The sequence below is a fragment of the Hemicordylus capensis genome, chromosome 8, assembly GCF_027244095.1.
Source record: "Hemicordylus capensis ecotype Gifberg chromosome 8, rHemCap1.1.pri, whole genome shotgun sequence".
In the NCBI taxonomy this organism is placed as follows: domain Eukaryota; kingdom Metazoa; phylum Chordata; class Lepidosauria; order Squamata; family Cordylidae; genus Hemicordylus; species Hemicordylus capensis.
Window position 1 is genome coordinate 17,165,614 of NC_069664.1, and position 19,096 is coordinate 17,184,709.

A 19,096-nucleotide genomic window follows, 5' to 3' on the forward strand; every position below is an offset into this window, starting at 1 on the left:
GTACCGTTTGTCTCGATGAGTACCTGTATCTGACGATGCGAGTGGTTATTCTTTCAGGGCCCTATGAAAACCGCACTGTCTATGAGACGCTGGACATTGGCTGGCAGCTGCTACGTATCTTCCCCAAGGAGATGCTGAAGAGGATCCCTCAGAGCACCCTGGCAGAGTTCTATCCCCGAGACTCCACTGCAAAGCACTAGCCACACTTTGAGCTTTGTGAAATGCTGGGTTTTCTTCCCTTGTGTTGGTGTTTACTTGTCATCCCTGTAATTAAACCAAGAATAAGTGACATACTTGTGCCAGTGTTCATGATGTGTTAAGCTGATAACAGAGTTTAAAATACACCCCTTCTCGAGCACCTGGATCTTGAGTGGTTTACACTATCCCCTCCTGTCTATATATATGTGTGTGTGTATATATATATTAAAGAGACAGCCTTTATTTAGTTGGTTGGGAAAGGGTTACTTTAAGCAGTCAGAGGCTGCAGTTGTGTGTCCATAGAACTGTGATCTACTGGTCACCTGGGAGAAGGTGAGGGCAGTCTCTGCTCACCCAGGCCATTCTCATCCACTCAGAGTTTCTGCCACTCTGTGCTGTTGTGTAGAACTGATGATGTTCCTTGCTGGTGGGGTGAGATGGGTGCACACAACCACACGGGTGTGCAGGTCGGACACTGCTGGTGGCAGCTCCAACCCCAAGATTTGCTAGCTTCAATTATGATTGAGAAATTAAACAATGATGAAGTTGCAGTGTTTGCATGCCAGGTGCTGGCCCAGCTACAGGCCCAAGGTTCCTACCTCTTCTGTGAACTTTTCGGGGAAGCCACTGCTGAGGATGCTGCCAGTTTAATTGGGCTGTTTTGCTTTCCTTGTCTACACACTTGTGCACACGCAGGCACAAGAATATGGAACAGTAGCAAAGTAGATTCCTCCAGGTTCCCGAGCAGCCACAGCTGGGAAACTACGACTGTGCCCGCAGCCAGTACTTATCCTGAACAGTGTTAATGTTGTCTTGATACGATGTTGAATGTAGCCCGGTGCTTTCAGGCTGCATACCATAAAATGGGTCAAAGTTTGGACCAGGTTGGAGAGCATTGAATTGTAGTAGAGCTTGGTCCCTTGAGAGTTCTATATGGGCTCTTGGGTTATTAGACCTGTGATAGGAAGTGGAAAATGGTGCAGGCAAATTGAATGTGTGAAGGGGTATTTTAAACTCTGTTATTCATCAGCCCTTTGGTTGGCATTGGGCTTTGAACCATGTCTGACTTTGGGATTGGGTTTAAACCACCTTCCAGACAAGGGATTGGCTGCACCAGTGGTTCTCAACCAGGGTTCCTCCAGATGTCGCTGAACGACAACTCCCAGCATCCCCGGCTACAATTTATTGTGTCTGGTTGGGAACCACTGGGCCCAGCCCATGGGTTCTCTAACTTGGGTCCACAATTGTGGTTGGGGATAGTGGGAGTCATACTCCAACATCTGGGGGACCAATGGGCTAGCCATAGTAAACTGGGCAGAAATAGGCATGTCCGTCACTGGCAGCCAAACCCATGTATGGACTCCTGTTTGGGTTCCAAAGCCCAGGGCAAACCATCTTTTATGTTGTCATATTTGGTTTGCTTTCCAGGCTATTCCACGGGGCCACTCCCAGCACTCTGGCTCCAGCGCCCCAGGTTTCAAACTGTTTGCGGCCTCTTAGATCATGACTGGGAGTTGCTTGGAGAGGCTTGCATTGACACGGGCCGCCTAGACGGTGCTGGCTTTGGCATCTCCCCCACCCTGCCATGCGGCCCTTCGGCTCTCTCCTATGCAGATCTTCTTTGTACTGTTTGGTCTGTGTGCTCTGTAACTTGGGTGCCGTAGCCTTTTCTTTACTCTCGCGCATTCCATCAAAGTTGTGTCAATTCTATTTTTCTCTGGAGAAAGGGAGGGGGGATGGGGGATTGGGGATGGGGAGATAGCATGGAAATATTTTAATGTAGAAAAAATGTGATACTTAAGTTAAATATGAAAAATAAATGTTCAACCAAACACTGATCTCTACAGAGAAGTGGCTTGCTTTCTTTGGGGGCCATTGTGATTTGTAAGTTGCCCATCTGGATCATGATCCATTGACAAGTATGGATTTGGGTATAATTGGATAGCTCCTTGTGGCACTGGCAACCTCTCTCTGCATGTGCTCTGCACCCATTATTTTGGGTGGTTCAGCACCATTTCCCCTCAGTCCAAGGAGCATCCTGTTGTAAGATATTTTTCCATCCCCTAAGGGGAATCGGCCAATTTGTCCAGTTTCGTTTAGTTTTGGCCTCACTCGGATCCTGCGGCTTTCACTAGACACATGCTCAGTACACACAACTCCGAAGACCTCTGGGTTGGGTGGAGGTTCTCTGCGGCCCTCACCAGCTGTAAAACTCTCCATAATGCATAACACAGATAACTTATGGTGGCTTAATACGAACCCAAGAGTCTTGCTGGATACTAGAGCATCCTGTTTCCTTCAGTAGCTGACAGGAGCCTCCAGGGAGCATGAAGGCAATTGCCTCCCCACCCCCTGTTGGTATTCAGAGGTTCACTGCTTCTAATTATGAAGCTTCCATTCAGCCATCCTGACTCATGGCCACTGGTAGACCTTTGCTCCATGAAGTCCTTTAACTCTCTTTTAGAGGAATCTGAGCCAGTGGCTGCCACAACATCTGCTAGCACATTGTGCCATATGAAGCTGTGTTTCATTTTGTTCTGAATTTCCTGCTGGCTATTTTCACTGGATAGCCCAGAGAGCTAGCACAGGGGGAGAAAAACGCTCAACACCCCCATCGCTTTATAAGCCTTTTTTCTGCACCTAAAAAGCCCTGAATACTTTAGCCTTTCCTCACCAAGTAAGGGACCCCAGCCCTCTGCTAATTTTGCTTGCCCTTCCTATAGCTTTCCCAGCTCCGAGATCATCCTTGAGATGAGGTGACCAGAACCGTATGCAGTGTTCCAAACACACCCACACCCTGACAATCCAATACTGACATGTGCAATCCCTTTCCCCATATCCCTAAAGAATCTGCCTTCCTACGCCATGGATGCAGCTTATGCGTGGCTGGTTCTCACTACTGCACTTGGTTAAAATCCGGACCATGTTGAGTATAGCTGAATCAACTTCTCATTCAGCAGGGTGACTGCATTGCTCTTGACTAGAGATCATCAACTGCAATCCCTTGGGCCAAATCCAGCCCTTGCATAGGAATGCCCCCTACTCACTTGCTAACCCAGAGAATTATGTGGACAGAATGGCATGGAAGTGTCTGTGTAACATATGGACAGTCTGTGGGGAGGTGGGGAGTAAAGAACCTAGGCCTCCATCTTGTAAAACTAATGGCCAAGCAGGAGTTTAGAACAAGATTACACTATTTCCTGTTATACTTGAGCTGTTGGAAGAATGTGGCTAGAGTAGAACAGTTGCTATTTCAGTCCTTCTGAACAGTTACAGTGGGAGGAGAGCTGGTCTTGTGTAGCAATCATGAATGGTTCCCTTTGCTAAGCAGGGTCTGCCCTGGCTTGCATATGAATGGGAGACTTGATGTGTGAGCACTGTAAATATTCCCCTCGGGATGGAGCCACTAGAGCAGAAGGTTCCAAGTTCTTTCCCTGGCAGCATCTCCAAGATAGGGCTGAAAGAGATTCCTGCCTGAAACCTGGGAGCAGCCGCTGCCAGTCTGTGTAGACAATACTGAGCTAGATGGACCGATGGTCTGACTCAGTATATGGCAGCAGGGCCCACTCTTCCATGAGGAAACTGCTTCAGGGGCCAACTGCGCCACAGAACAGCAAGTTCAGGCTGTTTGAGGTGTTGACTATGAAGTCGCTCCTGGCATATTGCTAGATATAGGGGAGGTGTTCTTCTGGTGGCTGAACATGCAGCACTAGAAATGAACTTGCACAGGTGCTGTAAGGGTATCCCTGGTTCCATCCCTCCCTTTGGATGAGGGGAATCTTTGGTTAAGTTGAACAGTTGGAAGCCTGTATCATTTTTAACTGGCGAGCAGGATTTCCACAGTCCTAGATGCTGGATTTAGAAGCTCTGCTAAAGTGGGTCACTTCTGAAAATAAAAGGGGAGGGAGCGAAGGGTCTTTAGTCTGCAGCTGTCCAAGTGCTGTCCCACAACAGGCCACATGGCTGCACTGTTTCCTTCTCATTCATGCTTGCTTAATCCGGTTGCTGAGCAAGACTATGCAACCACAATGAATCCCTGGGCTCTGTATCCAAATATATTAGTAGCCAGAGGACTAGCGAAAGCACTGCCTGCTGATCCTCAAGGAGCCTTTCTAGAAGAGTGCCTGCCTGCTTGCATGCAGAAGGTTTCAAGTTCCCTCCCTGGCATCTCTAAGATAAGGGCTGAGAGAAAGACTCCTGCCTGCTGCCAGTCTTGGAGAAGCCGCTGCCAGTCTGGGCTGCCCAGGGCTGCTCAGCTTCGGCCCTCCTGCAGATGTTGGCCTACAATTCCCATAATCCCTGGCGACTGGCCACTGGCAGGGATTCTGGGAGTTGTAGTCCAAAAACAGCAGGTGGGGGTGCAACACTGAACAGGCCTGGTGTAGACCAGGGATTCTCAACATTGGGTTCCCAGATGTCATTGGATTTCAGCTCCCTTAATCCCCAGCCCCAGTGGCCTTTGGTTGGGAGTTATGAGAGTCCAATAACATTTGGGGACCTAACACTGAGAATCCCTGGTGTAGTAGACAATATTGAGCTAGATGGACCAATGATCTGACTCAGTAGAAGGCAGCTTCCTGTATTCCTAAATCTGTGTCCCCCAGCTTCTCCATTCAGCCTCTCCCAAAATCTGTTCTACTCTGAGTTCCTTTGTTCTCTCAGATACACACACACACACACAGGAGGTGAGGGTGAGTCATGCTCTGATGGCTTCCCCACTCCCAATGCACCAGAGTGACCCCTCGACCATTAGCTCACATTACGGCTCATCAGCTGGCCTCCTGATGTACCAGCCTAACAAAGCCATCACTAGCCTGTATCCATGCCCCTGCACTCATTACCGTATTTCTTTTAATCATGTCTCTGTAATCTCCCACCACCACTGTGGAGGTAATTGCAGCTTTGGGAAGCAGTTCTGATCAGAACGTGACATGAGTGGGAAGGGGTTAGATACTGCCTTCCCCAGCACTACTGATTAAAATCCCTGCAGCTGTTTTAACTGAAAGGAATGTATTGGAGAATCTGACACTGATTCTTCCATGCAGGGCCAGCCTGTCCATGAGGCATCCTGAGCCAGTGCCCTCAGGTGGCAGATTGCTTGGGGGCGGTAATGAAATCCACCTCTGTTATCCATCTCCCCCACACCCATCCATGTGCTCCCTGGATTCAGAAAGGAAGAGAGGAAAGGGGTGGGAGAGGAGATGTGGATGAATGCAACTGGTGGCCCATGAGCATGGGAAGAGGGCCGCAGGAGCAAGAGGTAGAGGAGAAGCAGTCGCTCTCCATGAGTTGCTGGCTAGCAGAAGTTAGGAGGAGAGCTGGTCTTCCAGAAGCAAGCATAAATTGTTTTTGCTAAGTAGGTTCTGCCTTGGTTTTACATTTGAGTGGGAGGCTACATGTGTGAGCACTGTAAGATATTCCCCTTGGGGTATGGGGCTGTTCTGCGGAAAGCATCTTCTGCTTGCATGGATGCAGAAGGTTCCAAGTTTCTTTCCTGGCATCTCCAGATAGGGTCGGGAGAGACTCCTGCCTGCAACCTTGGAGAAGCTGCTGCCAGTCTGTGTAGGCAATACGGGGCTAGATGGACTCAGCACGACACAGCTTCCTATATTCTTCCTTCCTATATTGCACCCCAAATCATTGCAGGGTGCAGGGACATCTGCATTTGGAACCTCACTTCAGGCACAAACTGGTCTTGGGCTGGTCATGCTTTGACATCACAATGGTTTTGGTCCTGAGCAGAGATTTGAGCTGGTGCACTGCCCACTCTATTTATTTATTTATTATTGGCCACATTTCAATACCGCCCTATCCGTTCAGTGGTTCTGTACAAGAATCAAGAACGTTCTTTCACCCTGGGATGTCGGTTCTAACAGCTCTGATTGAACTGACTCAAGAAAGCAATTCTAAGGAAAGTGGTCTGTAGGGAGGCTCTTTCATGAAGCAATACAAGGCAGTTGCCTCAGGGGGCAGATTAGGCTGGCATGATGCCCGCGCAGGGGTCACCATTGGAGCAGATCTGACGCTCTTGAGGAGCGCCACTCCTTGCAAAGTTTGCAAGAAGCTGTGCAGAGAGAGAAGAGGAGGCTGCTAGCAAACTTCCCTCCTCCTGGCTCCGTGACCACTTTCAAAACTTGCAAGGGTTGGTTCGGAAAGGGGACCAGCCCTGCTCGGGGCATGAGGGAAGGCAGGATTTGGCACCTGGCTGCAGGCACCACAATAACTTGGGCCACTCTGCTGGTCTGAGCCTGTGAATAGATGAGTGTATTGTTTCCTGTGCCCATCGCAAAGGAGCAGGACAGGAAGAGACAGGGCAAATCCGTCACAGCAAACCATACGCTGCCTTCTTTTCTCCCTGTTGCGAACATAAGAAGCTGCCTTCTACTGAGCCAGACCATAGCTCCATCTCGCTCAGTACTGTCTACACGGACTGGCAGCGGCTTCTCCAAGGTTTTAGGCAGACGTCTCTCTCAGTCATATCTTGGAGATGCTACCAGGGAAGGAACTTGGAACCTCATGCATGCATGCATGCAAGCATGCAGGTGCTCTTCCCAAAGCAGCTCCATCCCCTAAGGGGACTATCTTACAGTGCTCCCACTCAAATGCAAACCAGGGCAGACCCTGCTTAGCAAAGTGGACAAGTCATGCTTGCAACCACAAGACCAGCTCTCCTCCCAAGAGCTGCTCCTCCTCTTCTTCAGTGGTGGGGCCTGAAAGCGAGTGGCGGTGGTGGGATGTCCTCCGCCCCCCATGACCCACAAAACTGCAACACTGGAGACTGAGGAAGCCCCACTCGGGCTGCAATTAAAAGCGCCTCCAGTTCCCAAAGATGAATTATTTAGACAAATGCTGTAGCAACTCGGCTGAATTATGCAGAGGGACTCAGGGCTGCTGCTGGCCAATGAAGCAGAAGCACTTGGTGCGAAGCTGTGCATGGAAGAATCCTGCAGGAAAGCCAGCCCATTGCAAATGATGGGGGGAACAGCGGGGCCCACGATTCCTAGCAAGGGGCACCCTCCACAGCAGAGCCATATTTGCATGAGGGTCCTTTCCAGAGCATTGGATGCATCGGGGGGGGGGGGGGCTGGCTGTACAGCCAATAGGAGCACTAAACTTGAAGGGAGGAGGATCACATCCATGGCTGGAACTAGATTCCATGGCAGCAGATCCAGTTCCTCAAATACAGAAGGACAGCAGAGTGTGTTGGCTCCCCTGCTGTGGCTTTTCCCAGGGTGGTGCTTGATCAGACCTCTCTGTTTTGAAAACAACAACAGCAACCGAGAAATTGCTCTGGCCACATAGGCAAGCCTCTTGGGCAGAGGTAAAGTAAAGTGTGGCGTCGAGTCGGTGCCGAGCTGGTCTGGTGGCAGCAAGCATGACTTGTCCCCTTAGCTAAGTAGGGTCTGCCCCGATTGCATATGAATGGGAGACTAGAAATGTGAGCACTGGAAGATCTCCCCCTTAGGAGATGGGGCCACTCTGGGAAGAGCATCTAGGTTCCAAGTTCCCTCCCTGGCAGCATCTCCACGATAGGGTTGAGAGATTCCTGCCTGCAACCTTGGAGAAGCCTCTGCCAGTCTGTGTGGAGAGTACTGAGCTGTAGAGATTAACACGTCTGGAAATCAGATTAAAATAAAGCGATGCTGAAGGACCACTGGACGAGATCGCATTTTGATCTTTTCCAAACTATAATTCTGTGAACTGATGTGGTGGATGGGGGCGGCGGCAGGGAGCTGCTCCTGTCTCTGGCAACTTTCCTCCCGCTCCAGCGAGCAGAGCACTGGGCGAGGCTGTTCCGGGCCAGCTGTGCAACAGCAGGAGCTGGAGGGCTTCGTGAGAGGAGCCAGGCAGGCAGGCAGGCAGGCCGGGCTGAGCTGACAGCCTGACAAGAGGCCGTTCCCCCCCCCCCACACCATTTCGCAGCCTCTCGCAGGCGCGCCGTGACATGTGTGGGTGGCGGCAATTAGGAGCTCTGATGAGCTATTTCAGAGGAGACAAAATAATCTCAGGGTTCTGCAGAAGTGGAACGAAATGCACTCCTGGGGAGAAGACGGATCTGCGAGGCACCTGGTCACTGCAGAGGGGGAGGCAAGAGATGCAGCAAGCTGCTGCTGCTGAGGTCCCCTTTGGTGGCCAGAGTTGCCATGCACCCCCCCCCCCACACACACACACAGGGCTGTCCTTAGGGCAGGGCAAGCAGAGCGACCATCTCTTTTAACCCCCGTTAGAATTAACTGGAAGGGGGCCCCGCACTGGCTGATTTCCCCCGGGCCTCGCCCCCCGCCAGGGCTCTCCAAGGAGAGCCCTGCCCTCGGAATTCTGGGTTTCACCCGGATTTTAGACATCTCACCCAGATGGCTTAGCCCACCTGGATTCGCCCGGATTTCAGCTTTCATTTTTTTTAAAAAAAAAGCTAGGCTCTAGTCTTTGTAGAAGCAGAGTTATGGAGCAAAACGTGCAGTCCCTATTGTGCTCAGAAATGATTTTCCAGCCAATTTACATACTATGCAAATTAGGCACCCAGATTTGGAAAGCCAGAATAGGGCAACCCTACCCTTCGGGGACACAGTGAGCCTGCCTCGTTGGGGTAGATCCAGGATCTGCTCCAGCATCCTCTGCTTTCCCTGGATTCTGCTGTAAGATCAGCGTCCGTGCTCTGAGGTCTTCCACCATGTAGAGTACACAGTAGTGGCTCACTTCCTCTGTGCACCTTACACAGGGTACCAAATGCTGGCAACCCTCATCCTCCTCTTCTTATTCTTCTTTCCAAGCTGCGGCAGCAGTAACTGAACATCGACTCCCCTTTCCACAGAGTACGGGAGACACCCTGCAAAGCATCTCCAGAACTCTACTGTCCTTTGCTCACTTCCTCTTTTGTTTCCTCCCCCTTTTTATAACCAGCCCAGTGGGGCACAAGGGAGGAGGAGGAGGTTGAGGCTGAGGAGTTGAGCAGTAATGCTGGCAGCGAGGAGGAGGAGCTCTAATGGCCTGAGGCAGCAGAGGGAGGCAGGTGAGGTGGTGGGGGAGCAGGGACATCTTTGCCAGTGCCCCACCAGTGCTCTAAGAATCCACCACTTGAGTCAACTACCTCTCTATGCCTCATGGAAGGACTGCCCCGAGACTTCTGTGTCTTCCTTTGCTCCTGATGTTCAAATGGTTGACTAAGGCTGTTCCTTTTCAAAACGAGGTTCTCTGCTTGGAGACTTGCTCGCTTAGATCCTCCTTCTGCTGTTTTGGATGGCCAGTTTAAGGGGATACTGCTTAGGAACCGGTTATGTCCATGTGGTCTGGGTGATAATGAGTCCGTCCTACACATTCTCTCACACTGTGCATCCTGTAGGGACATTCATACTATCTGGATTGAACCATTCTTTTAAAATAGGCCAGGTCGATCAGAAGAGTATTACATCTCCTATCTCTTGGCAGATCAACATGCAGTTGTAACAGCAGGGACAGCAAGATGCTGTGCAGCAGCCTGTGCGGGAACAATTGATTAACTGTAACTGAGATTTTTGTATCCCTTGATGCTTTGTTATTTAGTTTGATTTGATTTCAGTTTTGTTCTATGCTGATTTGTATTTTGGTGTGTATGTTGACTGGTCATTGGACATAATAATAAATTATTTGCTTGCTTGGATCCTGGTGATTTCCTCTCTCTCTCTCTCTCTCTCTCTCTCTCTCTCTCTCTCTCTCTCTCTCTCTCTCTCTCTCTCTCACGCACACACACACACACACACACCTACCTGCCATCCAATGTACTGTATTGGAGCCAAACCTTTTGAAGTGTGTTTTATTTGGGGCTCACAAGCAAGGGGACGATATTGTCATCAATAAATGTAGGCACATGAAAACCTCTTCTAGGTCTTCTTCTGATTTCTGCAGCACTGAGCAGCCGCTATTCATTCTTTTGCATGGGGCTTCATGGGCCATAACGAAGCCATTTTATAGGGGAGCTAATTAAGCCGAGCTCATTAAGCCTCTCATTTCAACTCCTGTTCTTCCCGGCTTATTCAGAGCCTGTAGCTCCGTTTACAGCTTTTCTAATGGACTTCTTGATGTCTCCCGGCGGTCTTGCAGGGGATATTTCCATTTGCAAAGTAGTTTGATGAGGCAGGCCTGATGATCAGCGAAGATGACTCTGTGGAACAAGCCAGCCAAAGGAACTCAGCGTAGCCAGAACAACCCAGAATTGCCGTACCCTGCAGGTGTGTTTTTTAGAATGAGGAGAGGTAATATAAAACAGCCAGAGAAGAGCTCTAACTTGCACATCAGTGATGAACTGGAAGACTGATTTATCTCAAGGGAAAGAGGCATGGAGGAAGCACAGGCAAAGAGGCACTGAAGGTGAACCTGACTAGTTCAGGCCTTGACAGATTTAGATTTAGGGTTTAGGAGCAAGCCCAAAAATTTAGGAGCCATACACTGGACACTAAACAAAATGACCAGACTTAGTGACAGATATAGATGTGAAGTCTATTACTGGCCCTATCCACCCCCAGCAGAGGACCTCCAGTGACTGCTGCTGGTGTCTGTCTTATGTTTCTTTTTAGATTGTGAGCCCTTTGGGGACAAGGATCCATCTTATTTGTTTGTTATTTCTATGTGTAAACCACTCTGAGCCATTTTTGGAAGGGCGATATAGAAAATGAATGAATGAATGAATGAATGAATGAATGAATCCTGGGGGGAAAATGGAAAGGGGGTGGTGGTTTTTCCCCTGGGGGGAAAAACCCCATTTCTATACACACACACACACATACACACACACGTTTCTCCCACCAGGCTTTCACATTTTAATTAATCAAGTAACATCCTTAGAGCAGAAAGAGGGCTGCCTTGGAAAAAATATGGCTATTAAAGAACTCTGACTCTGAATATCCTAGTCTAGGCGCCATGGTTAAACGTCTAGGCTCCAGGGCTCCCAAGCCCTAGGCTATTTGTGTGGTTTTATTATAGCCTGTTCTATGCATGGTGCAGATTCTGGTGAGAAAGTTCTGATAGGGTAGGTGGGTGGAAGTGCCATTTTTAAATGCTCCACTGAAAGCAAGCCTAGCAGGGAGAAAGATTCCAGGCAGTCCTCTGTCTGCTTGTCTAGTTTCCTACTTTGACAAATGTGCACGAGAAGAAAACAGGACGAGAGGTGAGATTCAATCACAGATGCTGGATTTCGATTTAAAATGGGAAAGGAGATCCTGATTTATAAGATCAGTTCTGCAATAGAAGCAAGGGGCTGTATACCTTCTCCCTCAGACCTTTCGAAGAAGGAGATGTCACAGAACTCCTTATCAGGCTGGGGAAGAATTCTGTGAAACTCAAAAGCTTGCATGCTTCTTTATCAACCTGAGCTGGCCCAATATAGCATTTTGCCTAGTTTGGATCTCCTATCTGTTGGGACCACTATGCCAACAAGAGAATCAGCAGAATGTATTATTTCTTAACTTTTTCCGAGAATGCCACCCAAAACAGATTGCAGAGGGAATTGTGTTCTGGGCTTGTTCCCTGAAGAGGCAGATTCTGAAAAGCTTCCCTCCTTCCGCAATTGGTGGCCTCTTCTGCTTAGGTGAACAGTGACCTGGTCCTAAGCAGGGTTCCCTCAAACAGGGATTCCCAGATGTTGTTGACTACAACTCCCAGAATCCCCAAGCAGAAGCCATTGCAGCCGGGGATTCTGGGAGTTGTAGTCAACAACATCTGGGAATCCCTGTTTGAGGAAAACTGGTCCTACATCAGTTGGCTTAGCTGACGGGTGTTACTGGAGGCACTAAGTACTGGAGGTTACTGGGGAGGCCTAACAGCACAATTGCAAACGTTTGCCAGCATCTTTTGGGTCTGCCTGCAGAATACGGCACTATCTGTAGGACTTTCAGTGGTTACGACAAGTTGTACCAGTGGAATGTCTTTGACTTTTGCACTGTCTTTTGGTGCATGTCCAGACAGATCCTGGAATTAGTACGCAAGACAGTCTGTTTCTCTCCCACCCCCCATGCAGAATCGTCCCCACCTCCTGCTCACATTTATGTCTAGCAGGGTGTGTGTGGCAATAAAGGCACTTGGAAAATTCTCTCCTAAAAAGCATCCAGTCCTAAGGTGGAGACTGCCTGGTTATTTGTGATTTGCTGCACTGGAAACTGAAACTGCTACGCTTGAAATTTTGGCAAATACTCCTGGATGGTTTTCAGAAAGACTTGCAAGAGACAGGCGGCGGTTTTAGAACAAAGACGGCCTTGGTGGGGGAAGCATCATTTCCAGCCTGGTCTGTGCACGCTTACTCAGAAGTGAGTCCCACCAGCTGGTCTTGTGGAAGCAAGCATGGACTGTCCCCTTTGCGAAGCAGGGTCCACCCTGGTTGCATTTGAATGGGAGACTACATTGTGGGAGCACAGGGGATGGAGGCGCTCTGGGAAGAGCATCTAGGCTCCAACTTCCCTCCCTGGCATCGCCAGAGAGGGCTGAGAGAGACCCCTGCCTGCAACCTTGGAGGTGCTGCTGCCAGTCAGTGTAGACCAGGGATTCTCACCGTTGGGTCCCCAGATGTTCTTGGACTTCAACTCCCATAATCCCCAACCAAAGGCCACTGGGGCTGGGGATTATGGGAGTTGAAGATTATGGGAGCCGAGAAAAGAAAGAAGGGCATTCTGCACATGCTCAGAGGTTCTGCTGGGTGGTTACTTCACATGTACAACTCCCCCACCCCCACCCCAAATCCTTCTCATTCGTTTTTTGTTAAAAATAGATACAGGAACATAAGAAGCTGCTGCTGTATACTGAGTCAGACCACTGGTCCATCTAGCTCAGCATTGTCTGCCCTGACTGGCAGCCACTCTCCAGAGTTTCAGATGGCTCTTTTCCAATCGTATGTGGAAATGCTGTCAGGAATCGAACCTGGGACCTTCTGCATGCAGAGCAGATGCTCAAGCACTGAGCTATGGCTATGGCCCCACCTCCAAAAGGTGGCATATGGGGGTCTCCCAACCAGGCACTGACCACCCAAAGACCTGCTTAGCTTCTGCAAAGTGGCTGCATCATGTACCCTTAGACTATGCTCAGGACAAAGTTAAGTGTTTTTGCAACTGGAGGTGTAAAAATTGACCTTTAGTCATTTGAAAAGCAGCCTTAATCCAAGATAAAGATCATGTTACTTGTGCTAAGTATTCCTGTTGAAATTTTCCTCAAAAAGATGGTGGTATTTCTTAACACCGGAGCAGTATCTCATCCAATGCATGGATAGCAAAAATGCATGATCTGCCAACAAAACGAACTCGCCTAGTAAGTAGCAATTCTCCACGAAAAGTATTCCACCTTTTTGAATGCATCAAGAAACAATTTTGCTCTAATCCAGAGAATTACAGGAAGAGCAGAAAATCACACATGTACTAAGGTTGAGCCCTAGCATTAGCAACAGCTCCAGGGATCAAATTATGAGCTCGGATAAAGGATAAAAGAACCCTTTTTGTTCAGACTGAAGCTCCATCTAGTCGAGCACTGTGCTGCTTTCCTCAGTGGTCCACCAGATGCCTGGCTGGGAGGAGAGCTGGTGTTGTGGTAGCAAGCATGAATGGTCCCCTTTGCTAAGCAGGATCCACTTTGGTTTGCATTTGAATGGGAGTACTGTCAGATATTCCCCTGAGGGGATGGGGCCGCTCTGGGAAAAGCATCTGCCTGCTTGCATGCAGAAGGTTCCAAGTTCTTTCCCCGGCAGCATCTCCAAGATAGGGCTGAGAGAGACTCCTGCCTGCAACCTTGGAGAAGCCGCTGCCAGTCTGTGAAGACAATACTGAGCTAGATGGACCTGTGTTCTGACTCGGTATATGGTGGCTTCCTGTGTTCCTATGCCTCTGGGGAAACCACAAGTGGAGCACAAAGGCAAAACCCCTATCCATGCTATATTGTTATTAAAAATATTTGTATACTGCTTTTCAATAACAAAGAATTGGAGCACTTTATGTAGCAAAAGGAAATAGAAGATGGAAACAGAAAAGAGCTCATCTTTTAAAAAAACAAACAAACCCACAAATGCAACATCTCCAACAGCCACTGGAGAGATCCTATGATGGGCCAAACAGGGACAATTGCTCTCCGACTGCTAAACATAAGAGACTCCCCACTTGAAAGATGCTTCCTTATCCACTGACAGTGCCTATAGAAAGTCTATACCATCTTGGACATTTGCCACATTTTGTAGTGTCACTGCGTCAGACGTGGCTGCTTCTGGACAACTGGTATTCACTGGCATGCTGCAACTGGACATTTATTTATTTTATTTAACATATGTATTTAACATGATGGGAGGTTCGGTCCAGGCACCACCGATTTATTTAAAAACCCAACCCAACACCAATGAGCGGCACTGAGCCTTCGGAATGTGCCGCTGTTTTGGGTCAATCGGGGGTTCTCAAACTGGGGTCCATTGTGGCTGGGGATGATGGGAGTTGTAGTCCAACAACACCTGGGGGGAGGGGGCAGTTGAAAAGCCTTGGAGTACATTCCTCTTAACTGCTAGAAGACTCCTCGCCTCTACCCGCAGTCTCTCTCTTCTCAATTCCCCCTTCTCTGTAAGGACGATCGGGGAGATTTGGGCGGGGGGCGGGGGCTTGCCACTTGCAAGGCCTGATTTGAAGGAAGGGGGAGGCACAGCCAGCCTCCCCCTTCTGCAACCCCTCCGTCCCCCCCCCCCGTTGCTATCCCAAATACGCGCTTCTCCCTCCGGGGCGGGGGCGGGGGCGAGGGCAGGCGGCACGTGCCGGGGCTCGGGGACGCCCATTATCACATACCTTGGCTTTGTCCCACCTCTCACCGCACCCCCCACCCGCCTTTCTCCACTATGGCTGGCAACTGCCGGGGGAGGGGGGCGCCCGAAGCGCGGCCCCCTCCCCGCCCTCTGCTAAGCAACCAATTAGCACCGCGTATGCAAAGCAGGGCGCCTCCCTGTTCTTCTCTCCCCCCACTCCCCGCAATTCCATGCCACTCGCGTCGCGGCGGCGCTGAAGCAGTCCCGGCCGGACTAGCAGGAAGAGGCGGCGGCGGCGGGGATCGTCTGGGATTTGCGCTCCGGGGGAGTCGCGCCTGGCTGGATCCGCAGAGCAAAGGAGGCGGAGCTGGCGGCAGGTAAGGGCAGCAGCGCCGGCGAGGGGCACCAAGCCACCGAAGAGGGCTGGCGGGGAGAGGCTGGAGCAGAGGCTGGGAGCGCGTCTCCTCTCCAGCCCCAGCGCGCCCAGCGCCTTCCTTGCCAAAGTAGCGCATGTCACGTAAGAGAGACCCCCGCCGGCCAAAGGGACGGCGGCGCGGCGTCCTCCACCGGGCACAGTCTCCGCCGTGCACACGGTGCGCGTCGCAGGTCCGGATTTGCTATTGATGATGCCGCGCGCGCCTCGATTGGTGGCAGTAGCAGGCAGGCTGCATCCCTGCCCACGCAAAGCAAACTCTGGCCGTGCGTGCCCAGCATGCTTTTACATGCTGTGTCGCTTTCCTGGCTGGCCGAGGAGGGTCCCCGGCTTCTCAAGAGCAGTCGCTCGGCTGGACCCAGGCAGGCAGGCTGCACAGGAGGACTTGTGGAACGCAGCGCCTCTGCGCAGAACCGAGCCCCCGCACCCCGCCGCCATGCCCAGCTGTGGATCGCATGACTCATGGCCATCCAGGGGCGCACACCGCGCGCTCAGGTGTGTGCGTGAGTGATGAGACCCTTTCTGCCACCAGCACTCAGATGCGACGCCACACAGATGACTCGCATGTGTGCTGGGGGATAGAGGCGTAAGGGGGGAAGGAAACAATAGGGAGACCCATTGAAGAGATGACCCCACTGGCCGAGGGCACCTCTATGCCAAGCTCTCCCGTGTGTGAAAACAGCAGTCTGGGTGGAAGCAGCTTGAAAATGTATTGTGGCAAAAGCTTTTGTGGACTAGAATCGTCCACAGATGCATCTGATGGAATGGTCCTTGAAAGCTTATGCCACAACACACACACAGAGTATGTTAGTCTTTCAAGTGTGATAGGACTCTTTGGGTCAACATACACATTATGTGAAACCCATTAGTAGTGTTTCACTACTCCTCCACCACACACACTTAGTAAATAGCTGATGTGGGGGTGGAGTGCGATCTGGATCCGGACCACAGCATGTGGGGGGTGGGGGGCTTTAACCTTTTGCCATCATCTGTTTATTTAAAATATTTGTGCCCCACACTTCCAGTGTACTACTGCTCAGGGCAGCTCACAAATTAAAATGGATAAAAACAAGATAGAATTAGTAAATGGATCAAAATGAATGGTAACAAGATCCAGATTAAAACCGAATTTAAAAGGAACAGATCAGCAAGTTAAAACTTAAAACCCACCAGATAGGAGCTGCGCTACCTAATGGTGCAGTGGGGAAGCAACCTGCTTAGAGAGCAGGAGGCTGTTGGTTCGAATCCCCGCTGGTGTGTTTCCCAGAATATGGGGAACTCCTATTTCGGGCAGCAGCAATATGGAAGATGCTGAAAGGCATCATCTCATACTGTGCAGGAGGAGGCAATGGTAAACCCCTCCTGTATTCTACCAAAGACAACCACAGGGCTCTGTGGGCGCCAGGAGTAGACACCGACCCAACGGCACAACCTTTCCTTTCATAGATAGCAGCTGCAGATAGACATTTAAAAGCCTCTCTGAACAAATGGGTTTTAAGCTGTTTTTTCAGAACCCTGAGGGAGGGTGCAGTAAATATCAACTGTGGCTGATATTTACTGAGTAGAAATTTAGGGATGTAGCTGTAGCTCAGCAGGAGAGCATCTCCTTTGCATGCAGAAGGTCCCAGGTTCACTCCCTGGCAGCATCTCCAGGTATGGCTGGGAAAGACTCCTGCCTGAAACCTCGGAGACCTGTTGCCGGTCAGTGTAGAAAATACTGAGCTCAGATGCACCAGTGGTCCACTTCTTAGTGTGTGCCTTAAAAATCCAAACTCATCAATCCTCCTACTGGCCTTGATGTAATGAGTAGTTTTGACCCTTGGTTGGTTGGTTGTTATTTATTTATTCGATTTCTGTACCGCCCTTCCAAAAATGGCTCAGGGCGGTTTATACGGAGAAATAACAAATAAATAAGATGGCTCCCTGTCCCCAAAGGGCTCACAATGTAAAAAGAAACACAAGATGGACACCAGCAACAGTCACTGGAGGTACTGTGCTGGGGGTGGATAGGGCCAGTTACTCTCCCCCTGCTAAATAAAGAGAATCACCACGTTAAAAGGTGCCTCTTTGCCAAGTTAGCAGGGGTCTTTGTAAGACAAACGGATGTGGCTGCCCCTCTGGAATATGTCAGAGGTACTAACACATGTTAGCAGTAATATGTCAACAGTAAGTAACTTGGGAACAAAGGTGGACTGAAAACACATGCCGGAATATATGAAGGTCAGTGGGCTTCCTTATGGTTTCTTCCCCCCTTATGCTTCTGTCCTCCGACAGTGCACACACATGCTAGCCATTTCTGGTAACGTGCAGAGTGTTTTCTTATGTGGCGTAGCATCTGAGTGCTGGCAGAAAGGGTCCCATCACACAGGCACTCACCTGTGTGATGACAGAACAGGCACTCTGCTACTTGAAGCAAATATTTGCACCTGCTCCTCGGCTCTTTCAAGTGGGTTCGCTTTCAAATTAAGCGTGCTTAAGGCTCCAGTGTGAAAGGTGTTGGGATGCCATGTTACCTGGTTGCCTGCAAGGCCCTGTGGATTCCAGAGGAGGGCGTGGCATCCATCCTGTGATGAGAAGGGTCCGGGCTGGTCGGGTCCCAATGGGGTTGGGAGGGCAAGATAGGGAGAGCTACAGGGAGATAGCTAGGTTGGGTGGGGCAGGAAACAGGAAGTGAGGTCAGGAAGGGGGGCGGGGCTGGAGGTAGGCTTGAAGCCCTGTCATTTCTGCACTGGGGCATTTAAAGACAAGGCAGCTGATGAGGGGTTGCTGCTTGTGAGTGTAGGAGTCGGGAGTCCCCCAGGAGAGGGAACTGGCTCAATACAGCAAGCCAGGAAGAGGGCGACTCAGGTGACAAAACGAACCTCCTCCCTTGGCTGTCCCGAGGCTGTCCTTTTCTGTGCCTACCCAGTCATTCTGGAGTTCAAGAAGGGTCAGGAGCCCAGCTCGTCCCCTGGAGTCTGACACGAGGTCGGTGCCTTTGCCCTGAACTCGCAATGCAGTGCAGAGACCTTTATGGGACAATCTCCTACAACGTGTGGATGACATGTCCGTGGCTGTGTTGCATTATGGGTTGCACCTCAAACGGAGCTCATCCTTAGTACACACGATGGGCACTGAATATATTTCTCACCTGAAATGATGGACAGAGATGAGCCCTTCCAGACATCCTGTTTATAGGACAACAACAATTGTACGGCAGCTGGTCTTCTGGTAGGAAGCATGACTTGTCTCCTTTGCTAAGCAAGGTCTGCCCTGGTTTGCATTTGAATGGGAGGCTACATGTGTGAGCACTGTAAGATATTCCTCTTAGGGGATGGGGCTGCTCTGGAAAAAGCATTTACATGCAGAAGGTTCCAGGTTCCCTCCCTGGGGAAGCACTCTCCCAGGAGTGTGGGAAAAGATCTGATGTCTGCCTCCTGCAAAGCCATATTGGGCAAGTCGTAGATACCACCTGGTGTGCCTGATGCAAGGTTGGCATGGAGCTTGTGTGGGTGCCTGTCTCTGTGAATATGCTTTGATACAGAGGGACAGGGCTTTATGTATCTGTGCAAGATGTATACATTAGCATCGGAACTGGCACAGAGAGGCAGGCAGGGGAAACCATGCTGAGAAACCCTGGAGATCTGTGTATATAGGATCATAAGGAGCTGTCTTATACTGAGTCAGGCCATTAGTCCATCTAGCTCAGTAGTTCCAACACTGACTGGCAGCAGTTCCCCCAAATTGCAAGCAGCAGT

The 19,096-nt window shown here is 50.3% G+C and overlaps 2 protein-coding genes across 2 annotated transcripts in view; both read left to right on the forward strand.

Annotated features, from left to right (window-relative positions):
- LOC128333553 (V-type proton ATPase subunit B, brain isoform) overlaps window positions 1–9,835 on the forward strand; it is a 42,997-nt gene extending 33,162 nt beyond the window's left edge. Inside the window, exon 14 of the mRNA XM_053269099.1 lies at window positions 58–9,835. Coding sequence (XP_053125074.1) covers window positions 58–200 — 143 coding nt within the window. The 3' untranslated portion in view covers window positions 201–9,835. The remainder of the gene's footprint in view (window positions 1–57) is intronic.
- A 5,315-nt stretch (window positions 9,836–15,150) lies between these two features.
- LZTS1 (leucine zipper tumor suppressor 1) overlaps window positions 15,151–19,096 on the forward strand; it is a 56,252-nt gene continuing 52,306 nt past the window's right edge. Inside the window, exon 1 of the mRNA XM_053269097.1 lies at window positions 15,151–15,303. The gene's annotated coding sequence lies outside the window, so the exon portion shown is untranslated. The remainder of the gene's footprint in view (window positions 15,304–19,096) is intronic.